A 19,164-nucleotide genomic window follows, 5' to 3' on the forward strand; every position below is an offset into this window, starting at 1 on the left:
GATGTTAATGTTTATGGAGAAATTTTTTGAATTTATAACAATATTTAATTAACAACTTCTTAAAACTTTTTGGCAACTGCACAATAATGTATTGTATGTATGTAATGTAACAGATTTCAACTTATAAAAGTCTTGTATTTGAGTATAGCTTGATATAACAAATATTTATTTTGACTACATTGGAAAGAGATAAAGAATAAGAGATTTCGGCTTTTTAAAATCCTTAACAAACCATATTTAGGTAGGTTTCGTTGAAAGAATTAAATATTTAGCCGATAATTGATAATAAATAAATTACTTAATTTAGTACCACAACAAACACTAAAAATCAAAATAACTCGGAAACGCACAGGAATTTCGAGACAGAAGAATTTGTTAAACTGTATGTAGATAATGAAAATAACAGTTTTTTAAAAAAATAGTCATTGGCGTAGAAGTTATGTTTAAGAAAGGGGTTGAGCACCCCCTTCACTCCGCCACTGTGCAAGTTTTTGAACATTTTTTTATGCCCCTTAATTAATAGGCATTATCTCCCAAACATGAAAAAAATCTAAGCATTCGTTTATAAGTTATAATGAATATTCGAAAAAAAAAAATTATATTCAACACCCCGTATTTCGGAAACGAAGACTTCTACGACATATGTTTATAGGAACTTTTCTGTTTAAAAACATGTATTCTATCTCCTGTTAAAATTTGTCTACAAAAAACTGACTCACCATGTATAGAAAGGGAGATATACATACACCTATCCTGCACTTATATTCAGCACCGTGCTATGAAATCGTTAGCTTCAAAGCTATATCTAGCTATATCTTTAAACCTACTCATAGGATCGCTTTGGGCCCATGACAGCTTTTGCTCAGGAAGGTGAGAGCTATATCATATTTCAATTTCAGCCATTTTGAACGAAAGCCATTTTCCATAAGGTTTGTGCGGGGTCCTTTGTATCCAGCATATCATTAGTTCTTAGCATCCTGTGAATGGATGCTCGTGAAATGCCTAAATCATACTCTGCGGCACGAGTTGAAGATTCTGGATGAACATTAAAATAGGCTAGCACATTTATTACATTATCTTCATTTGAAGTTATTGGTTTTGGTAAAATTCTTTCTGCATAAATTCAACCACACTCTAGTTGATTTGCTAAAATTCTTGCTAAAAGCACCTAAAATAACACGTAGAATGCAAAATTGCAATAATATATAGGGTGTTCTATTTAAAATAAGCAAGTTGATGGCGACCTCCGGTATAACCGGAAGTGGTACGTGGACGTCATTATTTTAGTTGAGAAGGTCATGCCCGAAAACCCGGTATCCCAAATTTTCATAATTCAAATCAAAGTAGACTCTGAAATAATTCTAATGGGCCGTCACCGTAAGACACCCTGTATACTAACATATTCGTAGGTTATATCTCACCCCACACATGCATCAACAATGGAGAAATAGCCAATTTGTAAAATCTGTATGAACAGATTTAACTTAATTTTCCATTAAATCTGTCCATTTGTGTGAATTTTTGTGATGACAATCGTCCCTGCATCCCTAGACTTGCTCTTTAAATCGAGCAATTTTTTCATATTGATACCTTCGTTCTAATGACATATCCCACATTGGAAAAATTTTTCAGATCATAAAAACGTCTCGCTGCCAGAATTAAAAAAAAATAAGTAAATTTTTATTACGTGAATCATTAATGTTCACTTAACCTTAATATGTGGGATACAACATATTAGAATACGTGAAAATCGCCGTGTGGGACACGACATATTATTATTATATTTATTTGACCTTTAAAACTTTAACATAAGCTGCATGCTGCACATTATGATTCCATTTTTTAAAAAAGTGAAATTGTCAAATTTGTGGAATACGTCATATTAGAACGACAGTAATGATACGTTTTTAGTCACATTTAATTTTTTTTTTTTTCAGGTTATAGAGGTGACTGTTAAAATGTGGAAACTTATCAGATGCAAAACACATGAAAATTAAAACTCAAATTATGTAGACTTTAAGAACAATAAATATTATTTATCAATATGCTTTTTTATTATTTCGAGATATATTCATACTTATCTTAAAAATAGAAATGAGGTCACTACAACAAAGCTATAAAAAAGTATAAACATGATATAGAATAATATAAAAACAACTTAATTTACTTTCTATGTTTTTACATTACCTCACAGTTATTAAAGAATAATTATAATTTATCTGAATTTAAATGAACACACACAGAATTACAAGAGATTCATTTTAAAAAGATCAAGTTAAGTTTTTGTGAAATTATATAAATACAAATTTCAGGCTATCTTTTGTGACAGAAGCCAAGGCGGTAATTTCATTTTTTTGTTATGTTCAGAATGCTTTGTCTCCTTTTCTTCAATTTTACGCTTCTCTTGTGATTTTATTTGTCTCGGAGGAGAATCCAAAATTGAAAAATCAAATCCAGATGCTTCTTCAGTTTTTCCGTTGAATGTTTGTTCACGAGAATTCTTATCTGTATTTAAATTTTTTTGTTCACTAAGACTAGTTTCTAATTCATCACAGACTGCCGCAAGCATCGCATCATTAAATCCGTCAGAAAAGTTTGAATTCTCTTCTTCCCCCTTTAATTCAACAGTTGGAATGCTTTCCAGCTCATCAAAAGTTTCTATAAGTCTTTTTAGATTTTGTGTAGGACCTGGTTGTGATAGACTTTTAATATCCTTGTTGGCTTCAGATGTGGCAGGCTCATATTTAGACATAGTTGGAAGTTCTATTAAATTTTGAGTATTAGTCAGTTGCGACAATTTATTAATATCCATGTGAGCATTAGATGCGCCAGGTTCACATTTCGAAGTAGTTGGAATAGGAATATCGAACATCGAATCAATGTCCTCGAATTCAATAAAGGGTACATTGAGATTCTTTAGATGTTGCCGAATTTGTAAATAAGTTACCACTGCCTTTATTTGGTTGTACGTTATCTCTGGTGGACAGACATTTTTAATTGGTGTTAGTAAAGATAACCCTAAAAATAACAATTTTAAGAATATTTGTATAGACCGATCGAAATAACTAATTTAGAGGGAAAAAAATTTTATCTGGACTTTTATAAGTGGAAATGGTAAAAGTAATAAACGAAAAAAAAAAATAAATGCGTGAGCAGGGGCTACGGAGGGTTTATTCGAGGGATTGAAAATTTGTGAAAAATTGTATCATTGGAATTTCTAGCAAAAGTTGACGTCAAACAAAAAACTATCCAATAAAGAACTTGTAGATCATGCAAAAATCTTTTATAGAGGTTACTTTTTAAGACAACCTCAAAATTTCCGAGAAAAATGCGAAAAACAGGTTTTTTTTTCTTATTTTTCGTTATTTCTCATTTCCTCAAAAATAATTTAATTTTGACAGAACTTAGTGAAAGTATACCCTTCTGTGTCTTAAATAACCACACATTTTTTTAGATAAAAAAATCAAGAAGTTTCCGAGATATTCATTTTTTCCGATCTGAAACACTTTTTTTTTCAAAGAAAAAAATCATCGTACAGAGTTCTGCCGATGATCATTTTTTTTTTTTTTGTTTTGGCATATACTTTGGTGAAATAAAGAAATCTGTAATCACAGTTCAAAAACATGACCAAACATGCAAAAAAAAATAAAGTGACTTGCAACAATGAATTTTTCAGTAATTGTTGATAATTTGTTTAAATTTAAAAAATATATAAAAAACTGATTACACCATTCAATTGTATGGAAAAAATACAAAAAAAACTGTGCCATTGTTTGACCAAAACTTTATTTTTGTACAGTATTGCTATAAACATAAGTCGAATAGTGAATAAATAAAATAAATCATTTTTTTTCCGTAGGATCGATTAGTGTACTTATTATTGTTTAATTTTGATGAATTCATAGATATGCAGTGGGTCCAAGATAAGAATGGGACAGCATTAGGATCTAGGAAATAGTAAGAGATACGGGGTGGCTCAGATTAGAAAAAAGTTGTGTTTTTTTATACCTAACAATATGCCGTTTAGAAAATTGTAAAATTCCGGGTAGTTTAGAAGATATTCGGAAGAATCTGAAATTTTGCAAAATTGTTTAATGTTTTTTCTGACTTTATTTGAAAACGAATTTTAAAATAAATTGCATATTTACGATGCTACTTTTTCGCTCTATAAAATGGTGTCAAAATTTTTGTAATTCGACGTTTCAACTTTGAAGGACCATCATCAGGTAAATTTTTTTAGATATGTCGCTGCAATTTTTATGACCAAGTCTAGTCATTTTAATTCTGAATAATATTACTATTGTAATCGCTTAAACAGGTTTTTAGCTATCATTTAAAATTTTTCTTGAGTACGGCTCTGAACGCTTTCAAAATATCTATTGGATGAAGTCTTAACAGTATAAAAGTCTATACAGCACAAAATATCCAACAATAGCAGCAACATATTTAAAAAAATTGACCCGATGCAAAAGTGTTGACGCCATTGGATAGATTGAAAAAAGTGGCAATGTAAATATGCAATTTATTTTAAAATTCGTTTTCAAATAAAGCCAGAAAAAATAAAACGATTTTGCAAAATTTCAGGTTTTCGGGTTTTGCGTCAACAGTAGATTTGGCATGAATACTTTGTATTGCTGAAATCTCAAATCATCCAGAGATAATTTATCATTTGTGCATTTGTAATTCGACTTAGACGTTTATAGCAATACTGTACAAAAATAAAGTTTTGGGTCAAACAATGAGTCAGTTTTTTTGTATTTTTTCCGTACAATTGAATAGTGTAATCAGTTTTTGATTTTTTTTAAATTAAAACAAATTATCAACAATTGTTGAAAAATTCATTGCTTTTTATTTTTTTGCATTTTTGAGCATGTTTTTGAACTGTGATTTCAGATTTCTTTATTTCACCAAAAAGTATATGGCAAAACGAAAAAAATGATCACCTGCAGAACTCTATATGATGATTTTCCTAAGTAGAATTTTTCTTTGAAAAAAAAGTGTTTCAGACCGGAAAAAATAAATATCTCGGAAACTTCTTGACTTTTTTATCTAAAAAAATTTGTGGTTATTTAAGACACAGAAAGGTATACTTTCACTAAGTTTCGTCAAAATTAAGTTATTTTTGCGGAAATGAGAAATAAAAAACGAAAAATAAGAAAAAAAACTGTTTTTCGCATTTTTCTCTTAAATTTTGAGGTTATCTTAAAAAGTGACCTCTAAGAAAGTTGTAGGTTTTTGCATGATCTACAAGCTTTGTATTGGATACTCTTTTGTTTGGGGTCAACTCTCGCCAGAAATCCCAATGATACAATTTTTCACAACTTTTCAACCCCTTCGCCACCCCCGCTCACGCATTTATTTTTTTTAGGTTTATTATAAGCCATTTTACCATTTCCACTTATAAAAGTCCAGGTAAAATTTCATTACTCTTCAATATTTCTTACAATCTCCATATAAAATAAAAATAAACTAAGTTTTTGAATAAATTTTTCTATTGTAACCTACATTTTTTTCAATGGGATATCCTAAATATGTCTACATTCGCAAGCATTACTCATAGAAACTTTTATAACGTTTGAATAAAAATAGAGAATTATAACAAAGATTTGTTTAATGTACGTAAAATAATTTATTTTAAATCAAAAACTTTTAAAGATAATATCAACAAGTAATATATAGTGTCCCGCATAAGAACCGACACATGGCAGGTGCATGTAGGGGTATCTAAAATATTGTAATTTAACCAAACTTACCTATATACAAAGTTACACCCCTGAGAAGTTATTAGCCGCCCCAGTGGAGCCCTAAATTTGGAAAAAAATGTATATCTCCGCAACACTTTACCGTAGAAGAACCAAATTTAGTACATGATTTAGGTTTATTACTGGTCTTCTTTGACTATGATTTAAGGTCAAGTTTAAGGTGTTCATTGGGGATGACTCACCCCTAAAATTGTTCAGAACTTTTTTTTCATTGACCGAATTGAAAAATAGTAATATTAATTCACAGCAGAATTTACTTTCAAATTTTTTTTACTCTTGTTAAATTTTAAAAAACTATGGTTTTCAAGAAAAACCGTATTAACTGACACAAGGTTTTAACAGTATTCATTAGTAGAGATGAGAAATCCGGTTCATTTTGTTGACCCGGTTCACCGGTTCCGGTTCAATTGAGCCGAATTTGTCAAAACTATCCCTTCCCTTCTTTTCTTTCTAGTACACTGCGACCCCTGCGACCCGTGTAGCCGAGTGAATGTATTGCGTAGCTCACTTAATAAAATTATTAAACAGATACATAAAATAGATTGTTTAATAGAATTATGTATTATTTTTATACAAATATATTAGAATCAATATTCGGTTGATTATTAACTAGCAATTTAGAAAGCACGTAAGGAAAAAAAGAAAATTTTGGAATTAATTTTTATTAAATAATTATTTTTTGGTGAATTTATTTTTTTGCATTTATTTGAATGAAAATTTGTTTTCACTACTTATTTATCATTTGAAAAAGTAGCGAATAATACAAATAATACACTCGATACCTGCACTGTATAAATTGTGCGAGTGCAGGTGCACTACTCTTGATTTCAGTTCACCACTTTCGACATTCGATGCAAAGATCCGAGATCCGGGACAGATCTTTCAGAAGGAACCAGTTCACTCGGCTCAGTACAAAGAGCCGGCTCAGTGAGCCGAATCAGTCATGTTCCGCCCATCTCTATTCATTAGAAAATATTCAGTCAGTAGTAGGCTCTTTCAAATTTGGCAATTGGCCAAATAAATTTTACTTTAGGAAAACAATCAACATAAAACAAGTATATCTTATTTGTGTAAAATCGATAAGAGAATAATACTTTTCTAATAAAACTTTCATACACACACTGAGAAAAAAGTTACGACCAATTTTTATCAATCAAGAGTCCATTTTCTAGCGACCTCTAGTCAGCACAGTTAAGTCCAGATTCGTTTTCCTGGACCCAGAAAATCCCTGAATCCAAATTGGACAAGTGGACTAAAGTAAGTTTAGCTATATCACACTATTTTAAGGTAAGGAGTCTACCCTTGCTCTGTGTCCTATTAATTTCGGGACACGTGCATGTGCAATCTTAGTCTATTTAATAAAAAATATTTTAACATTATTTTTGTTGTTGTTAATTAAGTTTATTTATATCCGGTTAAATGCAACATGTGTTAAAAAAAAATCTAATACAAAAGATACTAGATTCCTACTTTTAATTTGCTTACTAAAAATAGGGTGGTTTACAAAGATATGGAAAAGTCACTACATTTTGGCCAAATTTGGTCAATTGATGGAGGTCAGCAACAGTGATTTGTAGTTACATTAATTATTTATGACGTAAGAGATGATTACAACTAGAACCATTTACTATATTTTGTTTATTGTCAATTTTGATAAGTTAAATACCTTTTTAATGTTTATTGAAAGAAGAAATAAATAATTTTTCTGACAACAAAATATTCAATAATTTAGACAATTAAAAGGTATCGATGTGTTACCTGTGTCAACTTTCTTTAATGCATCTTCTATGGTGTTTTTAATTTCATTAGTTACGTCTAATTCTGCCAGTTTTATTGGGTATCCTAGTTTCATAACATCTATCAAATGTGAAATAATTGTGTTTGGAGAAAAACCCCTAGAAAAAGTTATTTTGGCAAATATTAAACAATGCAGGACAAACCGTAGGGTTTAAGAAATTTAACTGATGCTTCCTCTGACCAAAACAATGTTTTACTCGGAAATACCCCATCAAAATAAATAAACTTGTAAGATTTTTGAAATAAAAATTATCGAGAGAGTTTGAAATATATTTTTTAACAAGGTGTTAATGCCTCTTATTAAAAAAATATGTATTTTGGTACCGAAATGCACTCTGTTAACAGCACTCTGTTAATAGCTTTGTTTTAGCCAGAAAAAGCTTCAATAAAATTTTTTGCACTTAATTATAACTAGTTAACCTCTTAACAGGCAAGCAACATATTGTTAGAGCAGTAATACAATTGCACATAAAATCAACACATGCACATAATATGTATATTCATCTTATTAATTGGGAATTTTCATGTGTCCATACTAGAAGGGGTAAAAATCTAATTATAAATCATGACAACTTTTATTGTCTTAACATATTAATAGACAAACGAAATAAAGACAAACTATATATGTAATTGATTGATTTTATATTTTTAAGGGTAGAGATTTGAACGTAACATAACAGGTGAGTATATATGTATTATCCATGAAAAGCTTCTACAAGTATTAAGCTATGAATATATAGTAATACCCCGACTTATGCAAATCCTGAGTTATGCGATTTTTAAATCTCGTCGTTTTGTATTTTGTGCACCGCTCAATTCTCGATTCTTCACTCCGTCTACGCATGTTTGGCCATGCTTCGCGTGGAGTCGACACAGATACAAATTATTATTTTGTGTCACAGTACATGTTAATATTGTGTATTCGTTATATCTACGGAGACTTACAGACTCTATATGTCATCTAAATAAAGTAGAACTGATTCTTTTGCATCAAACAAGAAAAAAAAACATCTTTGGAATGTAAACTTAACATTATTAAAGACTTCGAAGCAAAAATAAAAATTTGTGAATTGGCAAGGAAGTTTGATCTACCGAAACAGACATTCAGAACAATTATAAAAGGTAAAGAAATAAGCTGTGAAAAATGCTCAATCTTTGAGTTCAAGCATCATTCTAAATGTCATGGTATTATCGCTGAGATGGAAACAATGTTAAAATTATGGTGTGATAATCAAGTAAGTGTGTAAAATTGACCTATCGATCAGAACACGGTGTGCCGATTCAAATGTCGCCGTAATTGGTATAGCATTGCAGAAAGTGAAGAGGGGGCAAGTGCTGATGAAGAGACTGTCTCTCTATCCAGAGAAATTCAAAGCCATTATAGAAGAAGATGTCTATATCAGTCAAATCATATCTGACTTGTTCTTGACTTTTATCGCACATGAAGAGAAAACCTTTTCAGATTTTAAGACTGCCAAAAATCGATTGACAGTGATGGTTGACACGAATGCAGTTGGTGATTGTAAGTTAAAATCTCTCTTAGTTTATTGCTCAGAAAATCCAAGAGCAATAAAAAAAATAAATGTAAAGCTGCTTGCCCGTGATTTGGAGGTCGAATTGTAAAGTAATGAGTGACAGCTTCCCATTTTGGGGACTGGTTTGGTCATCACTTTGTACCTGAAGTCGAACGTTAGAGCCAATTAAAATATATCCCATTTAAAGTGATGCTATTCATTGACAATGTACCAGGTCATCCTCCTGCTACTTTAACTAATTTCGAGCCACACGTTAAAAGTTATAATTGTGCTACCAGATAAGACCAGGTTGCTTGAACAGATGGACCAGGGAGTCATTCAAACTTTATTACACCAGACAATCGTTTGCGCATCTGCATGAAGCTATGAGACAAAACTAAAAGCTCTCTGTTAAGGACTTTTGGAAAGAATTAAATGTTTTAGATGCCGTTTGAGTCATTGGACAATGTTGACAAAAAACTTTAAATAGCGCTTGGAAAAAACTGTGTCAGAGCCTGATAGAATTGATAATGTGATGGAAGAGGTTGTTGATCTTGCCAAACAAATAAATTTAGAAGTGGACAGTGATGACGTTCAAGTACTGCTGAGCTCATAGAAATGCGTGAGCAAGAGCAAGACATTGAAGAATCTGATTCTTTAAACCCAGTTAAATGGAAAAAGGGTTACAAATTTTGGAAAATGTAGACTCCAATGAAGAACGCATTTCTGTTACAAAACAGGGAATAAAAGAAATTATTAACGTGCTATGAGGAAATTTTATGTGAGAAGAAAAAATCTTGTATCCATCAGATGACTTTGTTAGATTTTATAAAGCCTTCTACGTCAAAATAACTTCAGTTTACGTTTTTGCAATTCATAATAATATATTTTGTTGTATTATCTACGATTTTATTACACATTTTTCTTTTAAATCATTTTTTGCTTTAGGCTCCGGTCCCAATTGAACATACATACTTTGTATGTATTTATACAGGATGATTCAGAACTTATCCAAAAAAAAATTAGAAACGTTTAATATACATGTATAAATATGGTAATGCAAAGAAAAATTAATATATGCATACTGAAAACTATTTAAAAATATTTAATTGCACGCTGGAATCTGATATGACATATCTTACGAACCTCCAAAGTTCTGTGATTAGTGATTACTGATTAAACTGACACTGGCACAAAAAAGATTTGTAGAGTTTTACTTTAAAATAAACTTGAAGATAGATAGATAATTTTGAATAAGAATTGCAGTACTTGATCACTATAACAAACGTGAAATTTATAAAAAAAGGAGCACATACCTTATTACAAAAGTTGTACGAAATTTTGTCCCTCGACCTGTACACGCATTTGGGCACGCCTTATCCAATTTTGCCGTACTAAAGCGAATGTTCCTCCTGGCTGCTGTTCTTGTAAACGCAAATTATTCGCAGCTGCTTGACAGTTTCCACTTCGGTAAAGTACACCTCGTTTTTTAAATGGCCCCACAAAAAGAAGTCAAGAGGTTTAAATTAGGGTTTGCAATCCCGCATTCCGCGTTACAGCATTCCAGCAATTTCCCGCATGTCAATGAGAATTGCGGAATTCCCGCATTTGTGCGGTAATTCCCGTGCGGGAAATTTTTGAATAGAAAACGTCCGTTTAGCGACATAGCGTGGGGCGCTCGCTATTTGGTTTGCGTGCGCATCCCGTTCCCCTATGACAGCATCGATCAATCATTGATCTTTGCATCATTCAAACAAATTCCTTGATTCGTTTGTTTATTTTCGAGAAAAAAAGTGTTTACAAAGTGAAATTTTATACGTAACTAATAGTTTTGTCTTCTTGTATGTTACTTTAATTATACTATCCTGCCCTACTTCGGAAAAAGACCGTATATGCAGTTTTGTGACAAATTGAGATAATTACATTCTCGAAATCTATATCGCATTATACATTACCCATCTATAAATATCAAAAATATCGTTTTTGTTTCTTTAAATTTAAAAATTTGTATATTTTAAATTTCTAATATTGTGTCACTTAGCAGACTTATGTGCATGTATTTTATTAAGAGGTACATAGTATAAACGCCGCATGTGACCACATACGTCTTTCTTCTCTAGCAGAAGCGTTGAAATACGATGTTTTTAACAAATTAAATTCGTATGTTTTACATGCGTTGTTTTAAATTAAACAACAATTAAATATTATTTGCAACACAATATATTAAAAATTATAAAATACCCTGTAAAAACATCAAAAATATCATGTATAGGATGTACATGTACAAAATCTTAAATTTATTAAGACAAAACAACATTTTCGACGCTGTTTTTATTGAAATTGCAATGTTTTCTAACATACTTCAAATACATTAAAAAATATTTGTTTTTCATTTGCCATTACCGAAAAAACATGTTATTACCTTAATTAGTAAATGAATGACAGCCAAATGAAGTATGCCTAATATCTCTGCAATTTTCTCTAAACTGTCATATTCCGAAGTATGGCAGTATATTATCGACGTATCTAGCAAATATTTTTTTAGAAATTGTTACTACGATTAAATTACTAACCTAACCTAGATGTTTATATTTAGTAATTTAACAGCAACAAGTACGTTAAGTAACTAGAGACATAATAATATCTATGTAAAAATAACAAAAGTAATATATTATTGATGTGTTGATTTCTGTTGATTCTTAGTTAATAAACATAGTTTTTAATGTATATAATACTTATCTGTTGATTTTTAAATACCAAGAATTATTTATATTTCATTTGATTAAATATAAACATTCCACAATAATAGCATTATTATTTTCATATATAAATATATTTTTAAAACACTCGCGGGAATTACAGCGGGATCCCGCTGTAAAGGCGAATTTACCGCAAATTTCCAGCTGGAAAAAAAAGACTGCGGGATTGCAAACCCTAGTTTAAATCAGGAGACCGCGGAGGCCATGCTACCGGGCCACTTCGTCCAATCCACCGTACTCAGTGCACTTGATGGAGATAATCTCAAACATCTAGCCGAAAGTGAAGAGGTGCCCCTTCATGTAAAAACCACATACGTTGTCGGACAGCTAGGGGTACATTTTCAATAAGGACGGGCAGGTCATTTGAAAAGAAATTAGAGATATTGTAAACCATCCATACAATTGGGCAACGGTCCAATTAGGCGTTCATCAACAATTCCTGCTCAAATATTCAGTGAAAAACAGTGTTGGAAGTGATCCCTTTCAAATGCGTGCGGATTTTCGAATGTGTATTATAAATGTTCTGTATGTATTCCATTTCGAGTCACCACTTACAAAACCTAAGTTGTAATGGATAATCCGCTGGTGCTTGAACACACTGGATATGATATGAGTATAACTGAGCTTCATGTAGCAAGCGCCACACCGTTGATCGGGATACTCCAGGCACCTGTCTAGCAATCTGCCTTGTACTTATTCGCGGTTTTTTACGAACCGTATTCAACACTTGTTCCTCAGCTGCTAAAATACGTTGTGGTCGCCCAAGGCCACCATCTCGTCCACGATTTGCACATAAATTACCCGTATCACTTTCACATTGCATCACTACTTTAAAAGTTTCATTATTTGGCGTGTGTCAATCGGGAAATCGATCCGCATACAAGCACAAAGCTGCCAATGCATTTTATCCAATTTCACCATAAATAAAAATCATGTCCATTAACTCAGCATTGCTGTACACATGAGCCATTTTGAAAATTTTGACACTCCCACGATAAAACAATCAACGCTACTGACCTCGTTCGTTTACCACCTAGAGAGCGCAAAAACTTGTTTACTTTTCTTTGTTATCAGATGCCGCTGAAGTACAATTGCCCAGCTACATACTCCTTTTGATGATTTGAACTTTAAACATTTTTTACGCGAAATCTAGACTTTAATTATAACTTTTTTTGGTGATAACCCTATCCTCAAAGTTTTTCGGATAAGTTCTGTATCACCCTGTATATAAAATTGTACTCCAACATGCGAATTTGACTTACATTAGTATATATTATAAATCTGCAGATATATTCACCATAATCAGTTAAGAGATTAATAACCAGTTTAAAAAAAATATGGAAATGGATATGGAAATCTGTAAACCATTCTATTTTTCTTGAGAAAAATGAAAATATTGTGGTTAAAACTTTAGTATTGCAACATTTTCTTAGGTAAAAATCTTTAAAAAAGTCCGTTTAAAGATTTCAGCATATTCAACATTGGACAAGCTTACTTACCTTTTTTGCGAAATTTCATGTACTGTCATTCCAGACTGAAATAAAGAATAGGTTGTATGTGCACTTGTATTCTGTTTAATTTCAATTAAGGGATGCTGTCTAAGGATATCCTCTATAGACATTTTTTCAACACTTTGATCATCACTTATGTTAAGTGCTAATCGAACCGTCTTTATAAACTGTTTACCAAACTTAATAATTTTTGCTTCGGTAAATCCTTCCACTGGAACAAAATATATGTAATTCTAAATCTAAAATGGTTGCTAATAATTTACACTGGCATTTCCTTAATTGCTCTATAGTAATGGGTTTCTGTTTTGCCATTTCAATCAAAGCTGTGTTAGATGCAATTGTATAGGGCATGCAATTTTGCAGAGCAGCTAATTCATAACGCTGGTTCATTAACAGCTGATATAATTTCATAACCAAATCTTTATTTTTATCTTCCTTAACATTTGTAACGGTCAAAGGTTGTGGTTGGCTTGATGATGATAACCAAATATTTCTGAAAGTAAAGTTTATACAATAGAAATATTTATAAATAAAAAGGTATATATTTACAAGGTGTGTGACTATAAGGTAGATGTAACTCTGAAAATAATATAAGCACACGAAATTTTCTACTAGAAATAGACATCAACTTTCTTACTTTAAGGGGTAATACTACCTTGTAAATATTTATTTTTCCATTTTTTCATTTTACTAAAAGCTCCCTAAAGTAGCCTAGAATGCTATTTGTGCGAAAAAAATTTTATTAAACCAAAGATCGAATTTGTGAGTTTGTTTTGTACTTGATTTGGGTGCAGTGTTGACAATGTTCACTTTTATGTTTAAACTTATTAATTTTCTTATTTAGACCATTAGAAGTTTCCACGACTTGAGTATTCAAGCCAGGCTATCAACTGATGCTAGAAAATTCATTATCAATCACAATACACACTATTTTGACATTTTAATACTTAAAATGCGTTTTTCTTTAAACCATGTTTTCTGAACTTACAATTATAGTCTGTTTAGAAATAAAAGCTCAATAAATATAGTACTGGTGCTTATATTCAATATTTTTATATTATGTATTTTACGTATAGACGAGGTCTACTTTTAACAAAACTTTGTGCGATCGGACTGTACTAAATTGTAGCAGGTAGCTGAAATTTAATCCCCGACAATCCGTCTTTGTCTATGCCGTTTCAATTTCTCGGTCCATTTCTCTTATAAGTAAACAATATAAAAACAGCATTTCAAAACATGAGGCTACTTTAAGCATCATAACCGGGTTAAGAGGGTTTTTAGTAATTCAAATAAAATTATTCAATATTATTATCAAAATATTTATTTAAATTTAATGAATAGACTTTTATTCCACACAAAAATATATGTATTTTGAAAATTCAAATTATGGTGAGTAAATGTAGTGTTGTATAAATGTACAATAAAGAAAATAAAAAAGTAGGTATATTAAAATTCATCCTCTGAATATTCTGATGAATTATCTTCGTCTCCTAGATTGATAACGATAGGTTCCACAGTAACGTCAATTAAATTATCGAGTTCCCACATTTTCTCCTCTTCTTTTTGTACATGATGTATACATCTTTGCCAGTTATCTGCAGTTACTCGTTCCAAGGAATTTTTTAACAAAATTTTCACGTCACTTAATTTAAACGTCGTATTATTTCGCGCTACATCTCCTTTTACCTGCGCCCAGACTAATTCGATTGGGTTAAGTTCACAGTGATAAGGTGGTAACCGTAGTACCGTTATTTGGCGATTTGTTGCCATTTCATCGATAACATATTTTTTCTGATCTTTATTAAGATTGACAAGTGTCAAAAGTTCCTTTTTCACCATATTTGTTTCAAAAGAAATGTTTTTTCCGGATAACCATTGAATTATATCGGCTTTCCTCCAAGCAGTCGTAGGCGTCCGCTCGGTCTGCCGTGAATGGTAACTGGCATTATCCATGACAATTACAGACCCCGGAGGAATAAGATCCAACATCTGTGTAAAATACTCTTCGAAAACATCTGCGTTCATGTCTTCGTGATAGTCACCTGTATTTTTAGATTCAAATAAAAGTAAACCGCCATCTACAAAACCACTGGCACTACCTATATGTGTCACTATTAATCTTCGCCCTTTACCTGAAGGTGCCTTGAACCCTGTTGAAAGTCCATCCAAAAATGCTTGTCGAAAACTTTTTACATTTTTATCTTGCCATACTTTTGTTACAGTATATCCCTCGTTGACCCAAGTTTCGTCTAGATAATAAATATTCCTCCCTTCGTCACGGAATTTTCTAATTGATCTTAAGTAGGATCTTCGCCAACAAATAATTTCATCTTTATCGATAAGAACTGACTTCCTGTTCTGCTTTTCCCAGCAAAAATTCAACTCTCGTAAGACGGCCCATAATTTGCTTCTACTGATTTTTGGCAAATCGTTGTCCTCTGAAAGTTCACTTAAAATTTTGTTTAGCGTTGGTATTTCTTTTTTAAAATAAAATGAGTGTACTTTTCTGCGAATGACATTTTTGAAGAAATCATCTATAACGACTTTTGACCTCCCTGTAGATGATTTTGGGGGATTTACAGTATCTTGTTCATTTTTTGTTTCCTTTAAAAGTCTGTAGATAGTCGATTTTCCAATCCCTGTCATTTTTGTTAGCATTAGTGTTACCCGATAATTACCTGAAACGAAATATTAGCACACCCATGGCCGGTTCTTATCTCGGTGTTTTATTACTCTCTTTCATTTCCAGAGTATAGTGTACCTCTGGCACTTACAATTTTTTACCAATTGATCTGATATTTTAACTGTAGCTTAATAATAACATTCTCTAGCGGAGTACGTAGAACTTTTTTGATTTTTATATCAAAAAAGAAAAGTTTACCTTCAATTCAAACTAACGCCATTTTTTCGAATTTCGACAAATTTTCGACAAAATTCTTGAAAATTCTTCACTAAATTTTTGGATATAATTTCAAAATATTTTTGTTTTTTTGTCAAGGTACTGTGCTATGACTTCTGCACTTTGGATTTGCGTCTAAAAAATTGTTAATGAACTTTTTTAAGTACTTTATGACTTATATTAACATGTAGATAAAATAAAATTTTTTAAATAGGCAAACGGTGCGAAATATTTTTATGATCATATTACTACTCGCAAACATAATTTTATATCCTTCATGTTGGCATTTAAATAGCATTTAGGTATTGAATTTATTGTTATACATTTAGAAAATATAGAAAATGGTAAATAGCAATGTGCTACTTAAGCATCTTCTTATTTGATTTCCCAATTATCTAAAGACCAGTAAATTTTACGAATACTTTATTGCCACAAATTGATTGTACATTTCAAAAATATTTAAAATTATTGTGGTGTATGATTTTTTTTCAAAAAAGGTCCCCTACTCCCCCAATAACTATGCCACTGGAATGTATTTTGGAATAAGTTATCCATGAAAAAAATAGTCTTTTAAGCCAGTGAAGGTACATGAAAAATAATATAAATATTTGAAACTTTTAACACCCTGTATCTCTGTAAGCGTCCTATCAAAAATTTTTATAGGGCAAAACTTAATTATTTTCATCGGTAGAATACGCCATTAAAGTTTGGCAGAACTTATCATTTAACACCCTGTATATTATTACACATCCTTTTCAAATTTTCTTGTAAAAATGTGTAATATATTATTAAGAAAACCAGTAGCAAAAGTAAAAAAATATATATAGAATTTTGTGTGGTAATTCTTGTGTTATATTATTAGTTACTTACGATTTTGTCTTCAAACACTGAAGTAATTCTGGTATTGGACTCAGTAGTAACTTCTTATCATCTCTTAAAAATTGTTCTCCTTTTTCACTCACACATATAGTTGTAGAACTAAAAGTTGATGATGAATAAGTGTTATGAACCTTCTTTAGATATTTTTCTTTCTCCAAAAGAATGGCTGTAAATGTATTTACATTATGTCAGATTTATCTCAACTTAACGGAATATTACCTATTCCTTTCCACCAAGCCTCACTTTTACCTTTTCCAGAACCATGTAAAGGAAGTTTAATATAATTGGTAAGTTTGTTCATCTTCGATCCCCTCAAAAATAATACATACATGTTAATTCCAAATTTTCCCTTTAACGCATTAACAGCTCTTAAAAAAATGTTTGCATCTTCTGCAAAGTTATATTTGCCATTCTTATCGATGCCCTCATAAGTAGCACTGTCTAATTGATTTCTGAAAAATTTTCAAAAATTTACATGGCACATCCCAATTTTTAGATGATAAAAATATGATATACTATACAGAATTTAAAAATAGATAATTACAGAAATTATTATGGGGACAATTTTTGGGATGTAAAATAATGTGTTATTACATTGAGGATAAAAACATTCCTAATTAAATTTTTTTGAAATGGTACATTAAAGAAATTATAGCAAGTTTAGGATTTGCAAATTCAATTAAAAAAGATTTAATCTATTCAATAAATAATGTGATCTATTTGTTTTTATTTTTGTTAATGGAATAACCACGTTCTATATTTTCAGTTCAATATTTTTTAATCACATCCTTCTTGTTGTATTTGTCTTACAACAATAACTCACAAAAACCAATCTAAATCTCAATTATTTTAATAAATTAAAAAAAAATACAAAAATAAATTCTGTTGGAAATTACTTTCTACATTAGTATATTTTTTTAATATTAATCAATTTCGAAATGAATAGAGCAAAAAATTTCTACAAAATTTTACTTGCTTCTGATGAGGTTTTTTTATTTTTTTTCCTGGCAGAAACCAATACAGTAGATGAATAAAGCTGGACCGTGTATATTTAATAATTTTTTTAGAAATGAGAATATCTAAATTTATAATTAATGAACTTCTCATCTTTCAAGACTGCCCTTTTCAGTACTTAATGTAGGGTTTAGAATAGATTTTTCAGTTTTATATACATAACTAAGGCACGACATTTTTAGTTCCTTTCCACTAACGTACGGCTGGGTAGGTACGCCATGCCGCCGCGCCGCTGGGAATAACAAATAAAACTGGAATCGGCAATAATCGGCATTCTATCGACAGCAATAGGTAGATAGTATCTGGTCACGTTGCGTCGCAACGTATCAAACATATATTTTTTATTATTTCTTTAGTGACGAGATTTTTTCTTTATCTTAAAAAAATAAATACATAGGTATGTTAAAATTAAGTATTAACAAACAACCGTTTCTGCATGCATTACATCTTGCAACAGAAACAGTTCGTCGGTGTTACCCAAATGTAGATGAATTAATAGCACAGACCAAGGCAGTTTTCCTCAAATCCCCGAAACGTATTCGTCAATTCCACCAACAGTGTCCTGGCATTCCAGAATCTCCACAACACATTCTTACACGATGGAGGACATGGTTAGAGGCACCATTTTATTTTTTAAATATTTTCAAAAAGTAAAATCCGTAATTATACAATTCGATGCCAAACAATCCGCAGTATATTCGGAAGAGCCAAATAAAATTTCAAGATAATCGAGTTGAAGCACAGTTGGAAAATATTCACAACAATTAGGTACATTACAATTGCAGACGCTATAAAAAACTTACAAAATACTGCATTATCATTAGATGAATCACTGCAAATAGTAGATGACATACAAACAGTGCTATATGACTTAAGTGACGAGAAAAGTGTTTTCGTCAGAGACAAGTTTGAGAATGTTTTAAGAAAAAATCCAGATTTCTCCAGATTAAGACATCTACATAGCAATTGTGCTCCCACGGATTCATTAACTGCTTTTAGAGATTACTTCAAATATGTACCTATAACGTC

At 31.1% G+C, this 19,164-nt stretch overlaps 2 protein-coding genes across 2 annotated transcripts in view; one reads left to right on the plus strand and one right to left on the minus strand.

Moving 5' to 3' along the window:
* The window catches only part of LOC108913405, a 46,312-nt gene extending 44,267 nt beyond the window's left edge, over positions 1 to 2,045 (plus strand). The window contains exon 8 of the mRNA XM_018718951.1: positions 1,938 to 2,045. Coding sequence (XP_018574467.1) covers positions 1,938 to 1,957 — 20 coding nt within the window. The 3' untranslated portion in view covers positions 1,958 to 2,045. The remainder of the gene's footprint in view (positions 1 to 1,937) is intronic.
* The window catches only part of LOC108913407 (Werner syndrome ATP-dependent helicase-like), a 29,175-nt gene continuing 12,049 nt past the window's right edge, over positions 2,039 to 19,164 (minus strand). The window contains exons 8-13 of the mRNA XM_018718953.2: positions 17,341 to 17,573; positions 17,113 to 17,287; positions 13,607 to 13,836; positions 13,332 to 13,554; positions 7,521 to 7,657; positions 2,039 to 3,018 (exon numbers count right to left, since the gene is read on the minus strand). Of these exons, the coding sequence (XP_018574469.1) occupies positions 2,309 to 3,018; positions 7,521 to 7,657; positions 13,332 to 13,554; positions 13,607 to 13,836; positions 17,113 to 17,287; positions 17,341 to 17,573 (1,708 nt within the window). The 3' untranslated portion in view covers positions 2,039 to 2,308. The remainder of the gene's footprint in view (positions 3,019 to 7,520; positions 7,658 to 13,331; positions 13,555 to 13,606; positions 13,837 to 17,112; positions 17,288 to 17,340; positions 17,574 to 19,164) is intronic.

The sequence above is a fragment of the Anoplophora glabripennis genome, unplaced genomic scaffold, assembly GCF_000390285.2.
Source record: "Anoplophora glabripennis isolate ALB-LARVAE unplaced genomic scaffold, Agla_2.0 scaffold1026, whole genome shotgun sequence".
In the NCBI taxonomy this organism is placed as follows: domain Eukaryota; kingdom Metazoa; phylum Arthropoda; class Insecta; order Coleoptera; family Cerambycidae; genus Anoplophora; species Anoplophora glabripennis.